General features: G+C 32.8%; 2 protein-coding genes across 2 annotated transcripts; both read right to left on the bottom strand.

Moving 5' to 3' along the window:
• Positions 1-1,851: 1,851 nt before the first annotated feature.
• Positions 1,852-9,506, bottom strand: LOC7472734 (cell division control protein 48 homolog C). Its single transcript, XM_024583964.2, has 17 exons — positions 9,241-9,506; positions 8,842-9,055; positions 7,310-7,431; positions 7,106-7,194; positions 6,957-6,989; positions 6,727-6,820; positions 6,368-6,410; positions 6,155-6,255; positions 5,572-5,636; positions 4,922-5,415; positions 4,758-4,845; positions 4,519-4,662; positions 3,729-4,297; positions 3,315-3,450; positions 3,167-3,235; positions 2,900-3,028; positions 1,852-2,502 (listed from the first exon to the last, which is right to left on the bottom strand). The coding sequence occupies exons 2-17, from the start codon at positions 9,051-9,053 to the stop codon at positions 2,389-2,391; spliced, it is 2,502 nt and encodes an 833-aa protein (XP_024439732.1). The 5' UTR covers positions 9,054-9,055; positions 9,241-9,506; the 3' UTR covers positions 1,852-2,388.
• A 7,221-nt stretch (positions 9,507-16,727) lies between these two features.
• Positions 16,728-19,840, bottom strand: LOC7472733 (uncharacterized). The gene is made up of 4 exons (XM_002297965.4): positions 19,518-19,840; positions 19,055-19,207; positions 18,446-18,517; positions 16,728-17,796 (listed from the first exon to the last, which is right to left on the bottom strand). Exons 1-4 carry the CDS (start codon positions 19,650-19,652, stop codon positions 17,128-17,130), a joined length of 1,029 nt encoding a protein of 342 aa, XP_002298001.3. The 5' UTR covers positions 19,653-19,840; the 3' UTR covers positions 16,728-17,127.
• Positions 19,841-20,670: the final 830 nt, after the last annotated feature.

The following is a 20,670-nucleotide window of genomic DNA, read 5'->3' as shown; positions in this document are numbered from 1 at the left end:
CAGAAAAAAAAATTATAGTTTAGGGTTGTTTATGTCTTTTCAATATTTTTTATATAGTGAAATTACTCGCACATTCTAAAAAAAAAAAAAAAGTGGCTTCTTTGTTTTTATTATATTTTTTTGGACCGTGAGGTGACCATATTGCTGTTTCAATTTACTTAGCTTTTAATGTCTTTTAAAGGTTTTTTTTTTTTTAATTTCATCTCTCCGTGTTCTATTTTTTTTTATTGAATTTAACTCTCATTATTTTAATTGTATTTTTATTATTTTCTTGATTTTGTTTTTAATTTCTACTCTTTTATCTAATTTTAGTTTTTATTTTTTTAATTATTATTTTCTTATCTTTTTTTAAATTTTGTTTCTCAATATTTTATCATTTAATTTTTTTATTCAATTTTAGTCTATTTTTTATTGTATTTTTTTTATCATTTTTTTAAATTATTTTATTTTTTAATTTATTCCCTAATTATTTTATTTTATTTAGTTTTATACCATATGATCCTCATTGGTTTTTAATGCTATTTTTTTTATGATTGGAAATTTTAGTTGGTGATGCATGTTTGTGTTTTTTTATAAAGTAATCATAATTTCATAACTCGAACTCGATTTAAGTTTAGTTATTTTAGTTTTTTTATTAAAAATTAATTTGTTTTTAATTCATCATTCGAAATTGGTTTATTCGAGCTTAAGCTTCTTTATTTGTTTTTTTTTTTTGTGTGGGGTTATCTTGATCTCATATCCCGATTAACAGGTTAATCGAGTTAACTCGGGTTAACTCATATTTGTTTTTCTTCAATACTTTTTTAAAAAAATTATTTTTTACTTAATTTCATCTTTTGACATTAAATTATAGGCCTTTAAGCTTTGTAAATTTTTCATTATTTTTCTTGTAGGGTTATCCCGAGTACGGGTTAGTCTAATTAACTAGGGTTGTCTTTGGTTTTTTAATATTTTTATTTAATTTTGGTTTTTTTATCATGTCTTTTTTGTTAAAAAAAAATATAATTTTTTTAATGATGATTCGTTTTCAACCTTTTTTAAACTAATTTTTTTTTTATTTTTTAACATTAAAGTATTGTGTTTTATAATTTTTTTTAATTTTAATTATGCTAATTATACTAGTTATTTTGATTTTATATCTCACATCGTGTATTTGTAAAATTAACCTAAATTGTTGTCTAAATATTATTTTATGTCAAGAAAAATTTAACCCAACCTGTAATAATATATCACGTGCCACCTTTATAGTCTTGAGCTACTTTACGGAAGCTGCATCTTGAGCAAAGAAGTATCTTACCAGGCACACGTTTATCACTGTGTTGTTTGATTCTTAAAATGAGGGGGAGAAGAAATCTTAGGAGAAAATTCCAAAGAAAAAAAAAATTATACAAGACTTATATAATTCTAATTTTTTTCTATAACAGAGTTACTCCTCTAATCTAAGAAAAGGCTGTGAGAAGTAAATTTGTATTGATTTGGATACTGATGAATACTGGTACAGATTTAGATGTATTTATTTTTATATTTTAAAAATAATTTTTTAAAAAATATTTTATTTTTATTTTTTTATTTTAAATTAATTTTTTTTATTATTTTCTAATCGACTTGATAATATCAAAAATAATTTTAATAAAATAAAAAAATATTATTTTAATATATTTTTAAACAAAAATATATTTTAAAAAATAACCACTAAAAACATACCAAAAAAAAAAAAAAAAATTCCTTCCAAAGAGCTTAGAAAGAGATGGATGCAGCTGATGAAAAGAATCCTTCCAAAGAGCTGAGGAGCACCTCTGAGCTCTTTGCCAAAAAAATAAAATAAAAACAACAGCAGCAAGCACAACCTGCTAAAAGTAAAATTTAACTTCATTACAACAGATGAGAAATGGGCTACCTCGCCACAGATTCAGGACGGTGAGGATTCCCATGTTACAACGTGGAGCAAGTAGCCAGATACAATTGACGAGCAGAAGCTGCTTCATGCCAATTTTCAATGTGCTAAGATGAACTTAAAAGCACTACCCAGAAACAACATGAGATGAAAATTTCATCAACATGACTACCGTTTCATTTTCATCAGGCAGCATGGCCGAAAACAACACAGTCAAGTGTCAAGTTGCGCTCTTATTCCTAGGGTCTGTTAATCTGAAGCATTATAAACACACCAAATATAGGTAGGTAATACGACATTACATGAAGGTCAGGTTAACCAGAAAGTTGAAAGTTTTTCCCATCATTTTCTTTTTCGCATTTGCTCAACCTATCTCTGTTCATCTGTTCAATTTAGTTGAGGGCTGAGAAGAGAACCTTGAGGGCAAAGAAGAAGCTTTAGCAATCCATCAGTGAAGAGACGAGCTTTCCTTGGTTGTGGGTTCTAGTTTCATCTCATAAGAAGTAGGTCAACTGCTGTTTTTTCCTTGAACCTCCTTCCCCGTACAATTCATTCCACTGCTGCAACTCGTTCATTGAAGCTCCTTCTGCAGCAAAGCTAGCGGCAACCTGCATCACCAAGAGAGATTTACGAATGACTCTACTTAAATAAGGTACTTTAAAAAAGGAACAAGCAGTAAGCAATGGAGTGAAACATTGTCAAACTATCCCTTAAGCATCACTCTAAACCAACCTTTGATTAACTCAGTTTTATCACAACCAAAAACTTCAGATGAAATATGACCCAAGAAGGTGTTTGGAAGCACCAAACAACTATAGCACAAACAGAGAGGAAAAAAACTGTTGTTTCTTTTAACTTGATCCATAATGCAACCTATATCATTTAAGCTGTTGCTAAAAGATTATAGCTTCTCTCTCTCTTCCTTTTCCCTTGTCTTTCAACCTAGAATCATTCTTGTGCTGTTTCTTTCTGTGTGCTCAAGATACAGAAAGAAAGCGATTTTACCTGATTCTTTGCAAGCTTAAAGTCTTCCATATTTAGTGGTCTAAGGGTGATGACTCTCTCTTTTTTTACTTCTTTTGTATCAGTAGCTTCTCCTAATTTTTGTGCTGCTTCAGCTCTTTGTTTTTTCACCTGCAAATAAACCAAGGTTCGGAAAGAAAAGAAATTTGAAGTTACTCTTCAGCATTCTTTTAAAAGTATGGTTGGTCAGAAAATTTTCGTTTCAAGATGCATTAGAAAAATTAAATAAACGGAAGAAGAAACACTTGCCAAATCCTTTAATCTTTCTTGTTGTATCAACTCCCTGACAGGCCGATAGGCAGCTGTAGTGCACAAGTTCTGTTTCAAATAGCCATAACACAGTCAATAAAGACCCAATGATGCATCCGAAACCAAAAAGACTGTAAGCAATACACACCTTAAGATCGCTTCCTGAATATCCTTCTGTCATAGTAGCAAGCTCCTTAAAATCTAGTCCTTCCATCTTTTCTTTTCCCAAGAGAGTTTTCAAAATCCTTTCCCTGTGCTCCGCAGAAGGAAGCCCCACCATAATTCTGCATATGATGTTAACAATTTACAGTCAGCACGGACAATTATTAAGCTGTGTTGTGAGTTTTGCATCAGATAATCTTAACATTGTATTTAGTCTGTTTTATAAATCTTATAATTCAGAATACTATGATATGAGAACAAGAAAAGTAGTACTCCAGTTGAAGACTATCAACTCTCCTTCTCTAAAAGAAGGCAAAAGTGCAAATACAAACAAATGCAGATTGAATCACTAAAGGCACAAGGAATGACAGGGATATAAACTATAAATAAGGATAACCACCTCCGCTCAAAACGCCTAATAATTGCTTCATCAAGGTCAAATGGCCGGTTGGTAGCAGCGAGCACAAGTATGCGCTCACCCTGATTTGTCAAAAGCCCATCCCAATGAGTCATGAACTCATTCTTTATCTTCCTCATCGCTTCATGCTCCCCAGCTCTACTTCTCTGCCCAAGCATGCTATCCACCTCATCTACAAATATAATAGTTGGGGAAACCTTTGCTGCCAGTGTGAACAAAGCTCGGACATTCTTCTCATCTTCACCAAACCATTTGGAAGTAATGGTTGACATAGATACATTGATGAAGCTGGCTCCAGCTTCTTTAGCAATAGCTTTTGCAAGCATTGTCTTCCCAGTTCCAGGAGGGCCAAACAGCAAAATTCCCCTGCAAGGCTTTAGCAGCCCTCCTTTAAAGAGGTCTGGTCTACGAAGAGGAAGCATCACTAGTTCCTGAAGCGATTCTTTGGTCTCTTCCAAGGCACCAATGTCGGAAAAAGTTACATTAATCTCATTCGGAGGTATCACCTCTGGCCTTATGCGTTTTTCAAATTCATTGTCAGGAGGAACTTCCTGAAATCAGATTGATATTTAAGTAGTAAAAAAAAAGGGAGAATGACAGAGCTGCAGATATAAAACAGAGTGAAGAAGTCCATCCTGAAACCAAGGGGGTACACCATATAAAATTTTCAGGGTTTATACATTATCCAAAATTGTGGAAATCAATGTTCATATGATTGCAGATGCACATACATCAGATAGGTGATACTACTCGGTCACCAATGAAAGCATACCGGAGCTTTTGATGCTGGTAAGGAATTTTCACCAACTGCCTTAACCCCTGAAGCCTTTTTCTCTACTTCACTTTTATTTTCTGGATTTACACCTTCAGCTTTTGTTTCTGGTTTCACAGCAACAGTCTCATTCCCTCCTGCTTCCTATAATTATTCACAAGAAGCAGAGCAAGCATCGGTACTCTTTTTTTTTAAAAAAAAAAAAAATTCATGTTGAATCACAGACGAGTGTATAAAACCTTGGATGTTTCTGCCTGAGCTTCCACTTTCAATGAATCTTTGCCCATGGACTTGCTCTCCTGGAATATACTCAATCCATGCGATAAACTGTTTCATAGCTAATACAGTGAATAAATGAATAACACTTCAAATGCAAGAACACCAATATAATTGTATAGCTTACCTTTTGGATGACACAACAAGTTTTCCATTTCTGTATTCAGGATACTTGTTCATTAAATGGTAAGAAATTGCAGACACCACAATCTCTTCTATGTAATTACTGAGAGCCATTGTGTCTGCCACACAGACTGAATCCAGATCATCACAATCCAGATCATTCGCTGAGAGTACTTCCATGATGTGATTTCTATTATCGCGAACTTGGATCATCTTCATATCCTCCTCTAGCTTATTTTTCCAGCTGACTAGATGAGTTTCGTCTCCAGGAGGCTTGATTTCAATGTTGTACGGGAAAAGAGCAGTAAGCCCCTCATCGACCTCTCTGGAGTCATTACTCAGATCTAAAACTCGTGAACCAAGGATCAGTACCGATCCAGACAGTTTATTGAACATCTTCTGAAACAAATTGTACGTCCTCTTTGATCTGAATAAGATCTTCTCTGCATCCCTCAGGTACAACACAATGGGACTAGTTTTAGACACATGAACCAGAACCTGCATGTGTGACAAAAATTGAAAGGCCCATAAAGTTCTACTTGGAGTGAGTAGTGTCGTATACCAAACTAATCTCCAATATTTGCAATAAATATTCATAAAATACATAGAAGCACAATATTGCTGTGAAATACTGATAATCCAAAATGCCAATACCTTGTAAAGAGACTGTATAAGAAGCTTCTCATCAAAAGACCAACTGCTTGTACGCTTCAAAGGAGCTTTAAGAAAAATGTGAAGAATTATAAGAAGCAGAAATATTAGTTGCTGCTCAATTAAATTATAAAGATGCTGTAAAACTGTAAGTATATGTAATCCTGCATAAAAAAATTCCCAACAGCTCCTGGTAGCACATCACCTCCACGTTCATGACATGTAAGCGTGTGAAAGAAATGGTAAATTAGCATCTAGACTACGCTACTTTTAAAATAAATATGATTATAAAAAACAAAAAGGAAAGAAATGAACATACAGTCCACTATGCATAAATTGAAATGCAAAGTCAACTGAATATCAGAAAAAAAATGCTTCTGTGGCGTGGCACCCATAAACAAACCCAAGTTCTGGTAGCAGCAATGCCCTGAACCTCATCCGACATTCACACCATATGGTAGCAGATAACCAGACATAAGAGAATAAAACTCTTAAATGAAAAACTTTATTGCATACTGCACCCTTTAGAGGTCAATACAGTCAATATAATAAGAAAACACGTTGATAATATCAAAATCTGAAGAACCTGTATTTGCAGGACTACTCTGTGTAATTTCATTGCTTAGATTAGCTGCAGCAGAGGAATTTCTTCTTAGCTTCCGAGGATTATAAGAACTGTCTAGCCCCCTGAACTAACAGGGACAAGGCCACACATCACATAAGGGAAAAATACAAAACCAGCATAATAAAATGGGCTGCATGTTCCACAAGATCAATCAAGAAATCTATCCTACACTACCTTGATGGAATATCCACGCCACTAGATTGCCTATACAGTGAGCCTGCAAGACATCGACTTGGTCAGAGCTTCGGAAGAAGTTGAAACATAAAAACCATATAGAAATTGAGTTAGCAATGAAAAACAATTGTAAGAGTTTCTAATAACATGAATAATCATGCATGAAGGTATCTTTATACTGCTCTTAGCAGACTGCAACATCCTAGAAATAATCAGATGGATTTCACAAATGATATCCTAAAAGAGTTTGATAGAACGAAGAATGGATCACTCCCCACATTCCCTGATTTTCCCTGACTGTAGTTCATTAATAGCAATGACACATTCTGTAATTCCTATCCTAGTCATATTTCACGTACGCATGGGCTCCTCCTTTTGTGGAAGAATCGAAAATGATCCAAGGAAACCAGACAATCGCTCTAGTGTTGTCTCTGAATTGGATCTTTTGAACAACTGCAATAAAGATAGCACATTTAGAAAATAGGAAGTTATAACCTCACATTTCAAAAATAGAAAGTCAAAACGTAATAAGGACCTAAATCCACATGCCAAACTAGAGGATGGTTAGGATAAACAAAGGGAAGCTTACAGATTCTTTGTTTGCACCGTATTTGCTCTGTATCTGCACAAAACCAACGCTTCAGATATTAGTACACACAAAATAAATAAAAGAAAGAAAGAGAAGGAGAAAAAAGGGAAAAAAAAAAGAACCAACAAACTGCAACAGCATAAACTCGCCTTAAGAGAAAAGTCGGTCGCATCTAATAGCAGCAATTTGGCTTCAAAGTAATGTGCCAAAGCCTTGGCAAGCATTTGTTGATAAGGCTCTTCAAGAATTAAAAAAAAAGAAGTTGCAATTGAAATGTGATCCCATAAGTTAACGTAGGAATATGAGTGTGTTTTTTAGACCAAGCAAAATATAAAATACTTCAGATAACCAACCTGCAGGTCCTGAAAGCAAAATGGCCCGACTTGCTGGTGATAGGTTCCTCGTATACTTGGAAGCTTCAGCATGCTTCAAGTGGAAATAGGCAGCGCTTGTTAGTAATACCCGCGTCTGCTCACTGTGCCATCAGAAAAGATGCCAGAGACGCAAAATCAGATACCAGGGTAGCACTGAGCATTATAAGCGAGTTTCAGCAATAAAGAGACTTATCACAAAGCACATTGAGGAAGAACATAAGAATTTTTTTTTTGTTTTTAGAAAAAACATTTCCATGTTGGTATAATTCTCTATTTAGTCTTGTCTATGCTTTGAGCTCTTGAGAAGGGGCTTCATTCAACATCTAATTCCAATACAGGATTAGAGAGTACAGAGATTTTTTTTTTAAAAAATAAAACTAAAGCCCTGTGGGTATCATCATAAAACAATCACAACTAGTATGGATTGGAATAACCAAAGGTAAAAATTCTTCCTAGCTGCAGAAGTTTAGAGGGGTGTATTTTTACATATTTATTATTACACCATAACACCAAGATTTGTACTTGTAGTTTGAACCCGTAAAAGCACAGGCAGATTGAAAATCAAGCCAAAGAAAAATTGTAGGATAAAAAAGAACTCGAATCAACTCCCAGTACGGCAATTTCTTAACATCAATCAACTAACTAAACTGTAATTAGTAATTAAATAGCAACTTGTAGAAATGTAATATGAATCTGGGAAACTGAAAAGATACTATAAAATAAAATAAAAAGGATGCTAAAATTTAAAAACACTGTACAAAAGAAACATGTAAAAAAATGCATGTGATTGTCAGAATCACATTGAACGAAGAATTAAATCAAGATTAATGTTAATTTTACAGAAAAATGTTCCTGATCTCCGACGTTTTCTACGAAATTAGCATTAATCATTTAAATGATAAAAGTGTAACATAAGCAGGGCATGAAAATCACGACCAACACTGACCTGCTCAGCCCGTCCACAAACAGAATCCAATTTTATTTTATCTACAAACATTATGCGATAATCAAAACGAATGTCTATTATTCTACACTAATTATTTCACGCACTTTCATTCTCAAGGAGGCCTCGTTGTGCTCAACACACGCTTAAAAGAACTATCTGCCATACAATAATAATAATACTTTCAATTTCTTTAGCCACTATTAACTCTCTAAATTACCCCCCCCCCAAAAAAAAAAAAAAAAAAGCTCTCCATAAATAAATAAAATTATGTAAATAACAACATAAACTACAAATTTACTCGAATTTTGATTATCAAAATTCAAAAAATTATTGTTGATCAAGCATTGTAAGGCTAATGGTACAAGTTCAAAATCTCCATGTCCAAACTAATTTTTTTTTTAAAAAAAACCTATAGAAAAGATCCATATTTCCATAGATAAATGAAACTTTCTAAACAAAACTTAATATAACACTATATATATTTAATCAGATTTCAGTGTTTGCGAGTGCAATCACAAAATATTGATTTTTGAAGAGATAACAAATGAGAGAGAGAAAGAGAGACCTGAGGTAGTAAGGGAATTGATCAAAGGTGACGCCGCTATCTCTTCCATCAATAACTTGCCTAAGCAATTCTTGCTCCATCGTCTCCGAATTTATACCGTCGGATGCGTCTCCTCTCCATTTACTCACTGTTTTTCCTGACGCCAATCCTATTCCCACCCCCACCCCTACTCCTACACTCAACGCCGATAACACTATGTGCTTCTGCTCCATAACTAATTACCAAAATATATATATATATAAAAAAAAAGAGTTGTCACTGTCCAATAAAATGAGGAGAAAGATTATTCTAGAGAAAGTTTAAAAAAGAGCAGCGGATAATTTAGAATCACACAGAGGATAAACGGTAATGGATTTATTCGAGTGAAGCTTTTCCTTTTTTGATATTTAAGACACTAACCGATTTAAGCGACTCTTCTTAACCGCTACTCTGTTTTCTTCTAAAAATATTTCAGTTTTTATTGCACCTAAAACTGAGGAACGAAAGGAGCGGATCTCACTACACGCAAAGCTTGCCTTAAGAAGTTTATGAGACTACGGGAATGGTGTGGCGGCTGTTGTGGTGGTGAGTGGGGGCGGCTGTTTAGAGAGCAAGGTGGTTGCAAGGGAGAGTTCCCGCTTTTTCAGGGAAGAGCCTCGGGGATGGGGTAGAGTTTTTGAAGAGGGGATATTGTAGGTGGAGTGCTGAGTGTTTATGTAAAGTTCGGCACGTGTCGCTGTTTGGCTGACTTTTGTTTCGGTTTGACAGTGTTTTTTATTTTTTTATGTTAAAGGGTTATTTTATTTATTTTTACTTTTATTATCAAATTTAATGAAATCCCCCGTTATTAAAAATAATAGCATATGACTGCATGTTGCTGGGGGCACAAAATATCAATCGCGGTCCATTATTAGAAATCAGATACTGGTTTTATCACATGGATTAAATATAACTGATATATTCATTAAGTGACGTGTCAGTGGTAGCAAGTTCTTGTACGTCCAACGTGTCACGGTTTTGAACACTTTCTAGTTTCTACGAAGCATTGAGCTAAAAACAATTATTTTCATAGTGCTATCCAATTCAGTATGTAATGGAAATAAGACTTCCCTCCTGCCCTGCTAACCACTAATTATTAACGTTAATTCTTTAATTGACTGACTATTAACGTTCATCCTTTACTGGTTATGAAGTACAAAATTCTATCTATGGCAAACAAACAAAAAATATCAACCATTACCAAAATCATGTTTTTAATATATCTATCAATTACTATAGTCATTTTATTAATTACTTACTCCTACCCTTTTGTAGTCATTTTTTTATTCATTATTTCTATTTGTTGCAGGCAATTTTCTTATTCAATGAGAATTATAGTTTTTTTTTTAATTGATTACATTGCCAATTATACCCTGTAAAATTTGCGGTGCGAAAACAGCTGGCTTTTTTTTTTTAAAAAAAAAAGTTATCATTTAGTATTTACTTGATTTTCAATTTTACTTCAGAAATTATTTTGGTTTGCTTTATATAAAGTTATCACAGTCTTAAACAAATATCCCAATATTTATTTTGTATTTGATTTTATGAGCGTCTATTTTTATTATTATTTAATTAAGTAAAAAGATAGTTTAATAAACAAAATTCTTAAACCCAATGGAGTCCATGACTATGATTGTGGATTTGGAGGGTTAAGCCGCAAAGTTCAAATCGATGCAATATGTCACTGTCTTAATATTAAAAAAAATCATCTTGAAATTTTTTTAAAGTCAAACCGTGCTTCTTATCGGTCGTCTGAGTTGTCTTTGGACTTTCTGAGTTGACTGAATCACATCAGAACAACACTCACTTGATTTAATTTTAAACCTGGGCCAAGTAAGAAGTCGGGTTAAGAGATTTCAAGATTGGCTTGCTAGACTGAGTATAATAATAATGTCAAATAGTTCTCGACAACGTATTTTTTTTTTAAGTTCAATTTTTCTATATTCGACTTGCAACGTAGCGCAAACCTGTAAACTAGTTACTTAAGACATCTAAGAGAGTTGGGATGCCAACTCGCCTTCACTGCTTATATGATTAGTGAAAGAAGTGACCTCTTCTTCTTCTTTTTTCTTTTTTTCATCCTTTTTTTTCATTTATTTTTTTTTTTCATTTATTTTTGTTTTTTTTTTCAATTTCATCATTCAAAATCTGCTTGATTTTAAATTTGTTTTCAATATTAAAAAAAATCATCTTGAATTTACTTAAAGCCAAATCATGTTTTTTACCGCTTGTCTAGATTGTTTTTGGATTTGTCAAGTTGATCGGGTTATGTTGAAGCAACTCCCATATGATTTAACTTTAAACTCGAGTTAGATAAAAAATCAGATCAGATTTAATAACAATACCAAATAGTACTTCATATAGCCTGGATATTTATTTTACGTTAATTTTTTATATTCAAGCCACAAAGTAGTGTGGTCCTGTTAGTATTATATTCATATAAAAGTTGCATTTTCTATATATTTGTTAGTTACAGGAATAGGCTAAAAACTTCATATACACGTATCGATGAGCAATCAAGTTACACCCTTTTTTTTCAACGATTAAAGTTCCAACAACAATGCTACATGTGGTAATAATAACTTTTTTTTTAAAAAAAATAGCATAGTAAAAGAGAAAAAACAGCACAACCTATAAAATATTTAGATAAATAATACAATTTAGTGAGTCGTATGTAATATCTAACACTCACGACTCACGAGTCACATGCTACATATGCGACTCATAAGTCGCATACGACTCCCATCAAATTATAACCTCATACCAATTTTTCTTCTCATTTCTTTCATTATTTTCCCTCTCCTCTTCTTCCCTTACCATCACTACGAGACTTGTTGCTACCCACCCATCTCTTTCTCCCCATTGTGAAACACCCACAATACAACTACAACACCATCCCTTCTTTCTATTACGAGACACAACATTCTCTGTGTGCGCCTCCCTTCAATTCTCTGCCGCCATTGCCATTTACCACCACCACCACCTACATTTATTGTTTAAAAGTATATTACACACTTTTGCTCTATCAATTGCATAAGATTTGTGCTAAATTTCTTTTTTGATTTTTTTAGGGTTTAGGGTTATGGTTTTTAGGGTAATTTAGGATTTTTATGAATTAGATTTAAATTATGTTAATCAACACTATAATACATTAAATAAAGGTTTTAGTTAGTTTTCTTGGTATATTTGGTTTTTGTTAGTTTTCTTGGACATGTTAATTTTTATTATCGTATAATTAAATAAAAAATATTTTTTTAAAGATAAATTTATTAAACCTAATCAAGTTTATGATCTAGATTACAGGTATGACAAATTAATATGAATTTACACAGATTAATTTAAAATATTATTGTTAATTGGGTTAACTCATATAAGATTTAATTTGAAATCCAAATTAAATACATAGTAAAGAGTTAGGTTAGATGATATCTAGATTTACCAGCTAGGCCATGGGTTAATAACATCGCTAGAGAATTTCCCCACGTTCTATTTCTATTTATGGGAAATGAGGAGAAGAGCAGCAACTTTTGTATATACTCATGTATAAAACCAATGCATATGGGGGCTGGCCATGTCAAGAGGCACTTATAATTGGTTCAAGATGAATAAGGGATTTGGTAAAATGAGATTTTTTTAAAATATTTTTTATAAATGTCTTATAAATAAGTTTTGGGTAATCTTTAATTGAACTTTTTATTAAATAAAAATAATTTTATTTTATAAAATATAATTAATAAATATATTTTATTTATTTTTAGCTCGTTGAAGTGGCCAGCTCAGTGTTACTAATTGCTGGCAAAATGGCCGGCAAAGTTTGGCTGCGAGCAGAGCCACTACAGCTGTACTGCACGTGAAATGAACACTAGCTACGCTAGACTCTCTTTTACAAAATGAAGTCATTAGTCATGGAAGAAGCATGGAAATTTCTTATGTACGGACCCCATATTGGAGGTCTGTCCATAACTCCACACGGAGGCCTATGGACTACCGTCCTCACCTACGTGAATTCCGTGTAGGAATTGCAACATGCATGGTTGGTCGATCCTGTCTGGTTACAGACATTTAAGCTTGTGATTTCGTGTTTTAAACTCTTTTTACAGGGTTATATAAATTTAATTTGATTTTTTGCTTGAGCTAGAAAATAAAAAATTATCATGTTCTATTCTTTAAAGGATGTATTTTTAAGAATTTATCTATGTGCTAACTCGAATATACTCATGTTAATTTGTTTTTTGTTTTTTTGTTGTATTAAATTATTTTCTTTTTAATTTCATTGTTCATCAATTTATTTGTTTGGAATTGAAATTCATATTTTTTTTATTTGTCTGTACAATTATTTCATTCTCTTTTAATTTTTACTTTGTTAATAAATAAGATCATTGAGGCGTTTTAAGAATATTATAATGATATATTTTTATAACATTGATAAACATTCATGTCTTGCATTGAATTGTTGTTAATTTTTTTTTCGTTTTATTTGCTGTTGATATTTTATTTTCTAAATATGTTACTAAATTAGTTAAACTTATTAAACCTATTCAATTCAATAACCAGAATCTTAATTTTTTTCTTGAAAATTTTTACATTATCTTAATATTTTTATTATGTGGGATAAAAAATAAGTTGATTAGCAGCATAGCGCGAACTGCCTCTCTAGTAGTTACTGATTGAGCCTATATTACATAGACTACAGATATTTAAGACAGACACATACAAATAATTATATTTTAGTTTTGAAGTTCATGTATTATCTGATAGTTTTGGAGCATCGAGATCAAGACCGCTCCTTGATTTTGGAACCAAGAAGATAATACAGGAACCAAATCCACCCTCCACTCGGGTAAACTCTAAGAAAAAGTCTCAATCTATGCAAGGAAATTATCCAATAACAGAAGCAACATTTCTGGGTGGGCATAAAACCCGATTCTTTTGTTCTCCTTTCCCAAACAGTCCTGCATACCGTCACGATTGAAACATTAAGTGGGAAACACGCCGGGCCATGATGCGTTAGAGCATCATTGATGTGAGAAACGGGATGTCCATGAATCTTTACAAGATCCTTGTGATCTGAAAAATTGAGTTATTGGGTTTCTGAGCATTCTCTGTAATTTGCGTATGCATTGAAGTTGATACATATCTCATTAATTGACATTACAAGATCCTTATTCGTGCAAATTACTATATAGTTTTCATGCAAAAGAGTGAACCATTATATTATAGAAAACACTACACGATGTGAGTTTGTAAGTTTTTTTTTACTTTACACGTGCACTTTTTATTTTTCATATTTTACTATAGATTTACTATTCAAAATGTTTTATTTTTTTTTATTTTGATTATCGAACATATTTACACAATTGTATTTTTTTAGTTAAATTAAAGGATAATTGAATCAAATTTGTTGATTAAGAAAAAAAATTAAAAGACAAGGGACCATAGTGGAAAAGACACCACAAATGAGTGATAGTTTCAAAGTTCTCAAAAAAAGTTCATTTTAGTCCTCAAACTTCACATACTATACCTCTTTAGTCCCTCAATATTTTTTCAATCCCTGGTTTGAAAGAGAAAAGAGAGAGATCGTCAGATTCAGGCGGTGAAGAGAGAAAAACATCATTGGCACTGATTTCGATCACAAAAACAGTTGATTTTTATGTCAAATGATTTCATTTGATGAGAAGAGTTCAACTTAAGTTTTTCTTTTTACCTTGAAAGTGCCTTAAAAAATAGATCTAAGCTCAAGAGGATTTTTGTTTTTGAAAATGTTTTTTGATTTTTTTGAGGTCATGTATGGATTTATCAAGGTATCTACGGTATTTTCTAGGGGTGTTCACGGTTCGGTTCGGTTCGGTTTAGACTCAAAAAACCAACCGAACCGAATTACATTAATTTTGTGAAATATTAACCAAACCGGACCGAAAACCGGTTCAAACCGAACCGGTCCGGTTCGGTTAAATCCGGTTTTTTTGGCAAAAAACCGAGAAACCTAATCCCATCATCCAGAATATTTTTCATACGGCAAGGAAAACACAAACACAGAAAGAAGATGGATTTACAACACCCTTTGCATGAAAGGCACAGAAATTCAAAACAGAAACTTTCTTGATGGAGCTAGATGAAGGATAATTATCTTTAATATCCAAAACAACTCCTCCATGGTTTCCATTGCCATTAGTCCCACCGATCTCAACCATTACCACCAATACTTACCACAAGAAAGACAACTAAAAATGAAAAGGGAGAAAAGATAAAAACAAGAAAAAAAGAAAGATTATGGTTTCCATTGCCCTTTGCCATCAATTTTCGTATGTGAAGTTGAAAAATGTGACCTTTGCATTGAAAGCTCTTTCAACAAACCCACTGGAAAGGAAGATTGGGAAATGGGAAAGGAAGATTGGGAAAAACCCACTGGAAAGGAAGCTTGGGAAATGGAAAAGGAAGATTAGAAATTAATTGAGAGGAAGATTGGGAAGCCGGGAAAGGAAAATTAGAAATTAATTGATAGGGGGGCGGCGACTTTTTGTGAGAGACAGGAGGGTTAGGTTACAATTAACTATTTATACCTCAGACTCAGAGATTTGTGTAATTTTTGGTTTTTAATGGGTCCGGTTCGGTTTGTTCCGGTTTTTGGTTCAAAACCGAAAAACCGGACCTGTTAAAATTTATGGTTTTGACAATCGGTTTAATCGGTTTTTCATTTCGGTTCGGTTTTTTCGGTTAATTTTTCTTCGGTTTTCTCGGTTATTTTGAACACCCCTAGTATTTTCTAGTTATTTTAGGTTAAAAATAGATTGAAAATAGGTTTTTTGGTCAAAAAAACCTTCAACTCTAATTTTTCAACCACCATAATAGTCAGAATTTAAGCAAAATGAGACAATACGTTGACCCTTACTAAATGGGCCAGATGCACTGGCCTGGCTTGCCAAGTCTAGGAGCATTTGGCCTTTTTTTTAAAAAAAAAAAAGTTTCTTTTATGCTTTTTTTTTTAAAATAATTTTTTATTTTAGATTGAAATTAATAATCATTCTCTCTTTTATTTTATTTATTTAGCCTCTTTTAAATAAAGGTTATTTGTTACTTTTTTTTATATACATTTAGTTTTTGAAGAGATTATTTTAATTCATCTATAACTTTTTCTTTTTGTATTTTATATAAATAGAAAATATTTATTTTAGGATAATAATTTTAATGTGTGTAACCTTAAATAATATTTTTTTCTCTTTTATTTTATTCAGTCAATTTCATGTGTGGCTATTTCTATAATCGTTTGATTAAATAAAAAATTTATTTGAGCAAACAAAATCATTAAACACAACAAGTTCAAATGCTTTATATATGTTTCTCTATTTTTTATATTCATCTTCATTTATTATCTATGATTTTTTTTTTATTAAAAGCTTGTATATATAAATTTTTTTATTTTTGTTTGGTTCAATTTCCGAACAAATTCAAAACCGCTCTCTTTGATACCCCCAAAGGAAGGATTTTTTGAAGCTGTCTCTATTTCTCTCATAAACAAAGATGTTACAGCGGAATTATGGATGCGAATTCAAGCGTTCACAACTGCTTATTTATAATAGATAAACAAAGATTTCAGTGTAATTTTGAGATTATACAACACATTTATAATTAGTGGGTTCGAATCCCACTTCTGGCATTTTCAGTCTTTTTTTTTTTGCTTTCTAGTTTACTGCTTTAAACTGTTGTGGTCTCGAATTCTTATTTGTGATAGTTATGTTCTCTAAATTCCAATTGGCAATTACTTTCTTCTTTTTTTCGTGGACATATAGATTATAGAGTAGCAGAAAATGGCCATAAATTTCTACCATGTCAAAGAAGAACCAGAAAAAAAAATTAAAAACAATAAAACAAAAGGAGGAAAAGAGAGGATCCCATTTAGAAACACAGTATTTTACAACGCTAACAAGAAAGATACTGTCGGGAAGAAAAAGGATTATCCTTTCTCCCTTATTGTCCCTAGTATAATTACAGGCCTGACTGAAAGATGTAATGGACTAATTCTACAAGTGAAAAGACATAATAGAGGGGCCTATGAATCTCTGTCAATTAATACTAACTTGCATTCTGTTGGTGGACCTATATAGAAGAAGACATTGGTTGATCAACATTGCCAAAGCTGCAGTCTTCTCAGAAACCCCATGCTCAATTTCCTTTCGATAAGCATATGGCTCCACAACACCAGCCTGTGCCTATGTTCCATTGACAGGTGACCAACCGGTAAATGTATACGTGAGGTACAAAGCTAAGGAGCTATTTCATTAAATCCAAGAATACAAAACCATTCCAGAGGCTATGAAGAAGCATAGATGGCAATAAATTCCGTGACCTTGTAAATATAACACCCATCACCACTCCAAGAAAAATAAGCGGTAGCATTCTCTGTACATTAAAATGTGCCAGCGCAAAGGCAACTGAACTCACCAATATTGCACACCAGACTGGCATGTACCTGGTCAAGGATGGGAGAAGGAAACCCCGGAAGACTATTTCCTCCCATACAGGAGCACACACTGAAACTACTATTGCATACAGTGCCATCGCCACTGGATCCCGTGCTGCAATTGACTGCTCAACACTTGAGAGGGTGACAGGTGTTGAAGGCAGAATAGGCAATAGGCTAAGGTTGAACTGTGAAAGCCGGTTAACTAGTGGAAACATGAGACATCCAAGAGCAACGTCAAACACCCAGTTCCCTTTCAGCCTGAACCTAAACCAATCAGATGAAAGGGGACGAAATCGAGACAGACAACGATGAAGAATTGCAATTCCAGCAAGGCCTTCAGTCACATCAGTCACAAGGCTGAACAAAGCTTGACCTCTAAATGTTAGAGATTCCTTGTTGAAACCTGCAATGTGTGCTGCAAAAGGAATCACCCAGGACCCTATGAACCAGAATGAAACAACCCAGAGAAGCATCACCTGCATCACCGAATATTGCTCAGTTACTGTCCTCACTTTCAATCTTAATTAGTATCTATGATTTAACTTGGGTGAAAGGGTTACTATTAAAAATATATTTGACAAGTTCATAACAAAGTGGTCCTGCTTTTGGTATCTTATGAAAGAAAATCCAGATGACTCCAACTACAATTATTTCATTCCCAATTACATCCTTAAGGTTTCAGTTTCAACTTGCAAGGAAACTTTGCATGGTAGATGACCATTTCATGACATATTGGCATTTACTGGAACGCATTTTGTAAATGTTTTGTTCATTCAATTCCAATCTAAATAAGAATTTAGCTATTTGTTGACACTATGAGATATAAACAACAATCACCACAAAAACACAAAAAAGGAGATTCTAGAGAGCCCTGATCAGGAAGCAAGCAATGCACAGAAGTTCAACTGTTGCACCTGGTGGTATAAAATTGAAGAAAAAATTCCATGACAAAGCCAGCAAAAGCCATTGGGAATCAACTAACAAAAATTTATGGTTCTTGTGTACATTTTAATTTTTTTTAACTACTAATAACTCCTTGTAATTTATTGACAGCTACAAAAGCTGACTATCTAGTTGCTATTTCCCAGATGTCCATCAAAGAGTAATTAAGTGGAAAAGGCTAACCTGAACTATGGTCTCTGCTGTCCATGGTACAGTCCACCGGCTCCCAAATGCCCTCAACACTACATGAGCAGCCTGAAACATTTACAAACTAAATAATGAGATTTCCAAATAATATTTTACTGGAAACATATATGTTTATCTTGATAGCCAAAATTATATTCCTAACAAGAGTAGTATTTACATTGTTTCAACTCCACCCAAATTATATACGAGCTGAGGTCAGTATGCAAGTCCTGATTATCAAAATGAAGAATCTGTTCGTAAATTAATTAACTCACAGACTCATCAATTACCAAGACATTTACCTTGCTGAAATGCGAACATGGGATCTTCAGTGATCTTAACCACTTAAATATTATAATACCTGAGTGGAAATCTACTACATCTTCATTTAAATAGCAGGAAAGGCATGCATCACATGAATCCACAACTAAAATTCACCCAAGCCACAACCATAAAACTAACACCATCTAGATTTTTCCCACCACTCAGCTCCGCCGTACCAAACTCAGTAATTTCATATAAACAGCAACACAAGTAAGATTGAAATGGCAACTATAAAAACAATTAAAAGTATCATAAAATCAATAAAAATCAGAAAAACCATACCTCTCGAAGACTCGATATCCAATCTCCTTTAACATTCGTAGAGTTATCCAATTCAGGCTTCACCAATTCCTCAGGCACGTAGCGTTCAACACTATCAGACCCAGGATTTACCTGAGAAATTTCCTCATTTCTAAAGAACGAAATTCTCCATTTCTGCAACATAATCCACAAAAGAAAAACGATAAACTAGACACTTATTCACTGATTAAAAGAAAAGGTCCCAATTAGGTTCATTTTTCATTTTTCTTAAAAATCCCAATTTGGCTAAAAAAAATAGCCTTTTATTAGCTCAAGTCAGTGCATTTTTAAGTACCTTCAGCTCCTAAATCAATAAAAAGATTCCAACTTTCAAGTTCCTCTCTTTCCTTTGCATTCTCACAGCAACCAAACAAGACCTAACTACTAATCTTAAACTAAACAGCTATAACTAAAATGAAAAATTGGAGAAAAAAATGGAACTTACAAGCTTTGGTAGCTTCGAATTGGATTCAAAGATCCGATTATTCCTCGCAAAAAGAGAGTGATTTCGAGGTCGATTAAAAACCCTAAGGTTGGGTATTGAAGGAGCAGAAATGGGTCGTTGAGATAAGCTCAACATCGGGACTGATTAAAAACTCTAATTATTAGCATGTGGATTTTTATTGATTAATTGCTTTGAATTCACATACACAGTTTAGGGGAAATTGAAACAAGAAAACCCTAATTCATTCAATGCGGGCTTTCTTTGAGGGAAAGGGTGCGTGTTTGGCAGTTGAGGAGAGGCGGTCTGTGCTTGTGGATGGGGAATTTAAAATGTGGTTGTTATTTAATTTTCTGAGTGGTGGATGTTTGGTAACGGGGATTGGCGTCCGATAAGTTCAGGTGCGACAAATTCACTATTGCAACTGTAGGATGTCTCACCAAACTTATTAGATATTTTTAAAAAAATATTTTTGTTTTAAAAAATATTAAATTAATATCTTTTTAGTATTTATTATAGATTTTAATGTATTGATATTAAAAATAAAAAAAATATTTTAATATATTTTTTAGCAAAAATTATTTTAAAAAGTACCATGCACCACAATCTCAAACAAATACACCTTAACTGTGTGTTTGAGTTTGTGTTGTATAGTACTTTTCAAAATAATTTTTCTCTTAAAAATATATTAAAATGAATTTTTTTTAGATTTGTTTTTATTTTTTATATAAATACATCAAAACAATAAAAAAACACTAAAAAATAGATATTTTCAAATTAAAAACACTTTTAAAAAACACTCAAAAACAAGAGTAGAAGCTCTCTAAAACACACCTTGAACCTCATTGTCTCTCTTTTTTAAGGTTCCTTGTCTTTTTTTATTAGATCCCACTTTTTTTTTTCAATTTAATCTTTTTATGTTGCGTTGATTTGAGATTAGACTTGATGGTTTGTTCTAGTTGTTTAGCTATAAGAATTTTGTGATATCAAATAAAAATTTTGGTTCTTGATCAATTCATGGCTCCTTCTGGTTGCTTAGCTATAAGGATTTTGCGATATCAAGTGAAATTTATAGTACTCGATTGATGTTTAGTTTGATAAAATAAAATAAAATTTTATTAATTTAAAATAATTGAACTTTAGAGTTGAATTTGAT

The sequence above is a fragment of the Populus trichocarpa genome, chromosome 1 (genome assembly GCF_000002775.5).
Source record: "Populus trichocarpa isolate Nisqually-1 chromosome 1, P.trichocarpa_v4.1, whole genome shotgun sequence".
Classification (NCBI taxonomy): domain Eukaryota; kingdom Viridiplantae; phylum Streptophyta; class Magnoliopsida; order Malpighiales; family Salicaceae; genus Populus; species Populus trichocarpa.
The sequence above is the reverse complement of the archived record's forward strand: the minus strand, read 5'-3'. Positions and strand labels throughout refer to the sequence as shown.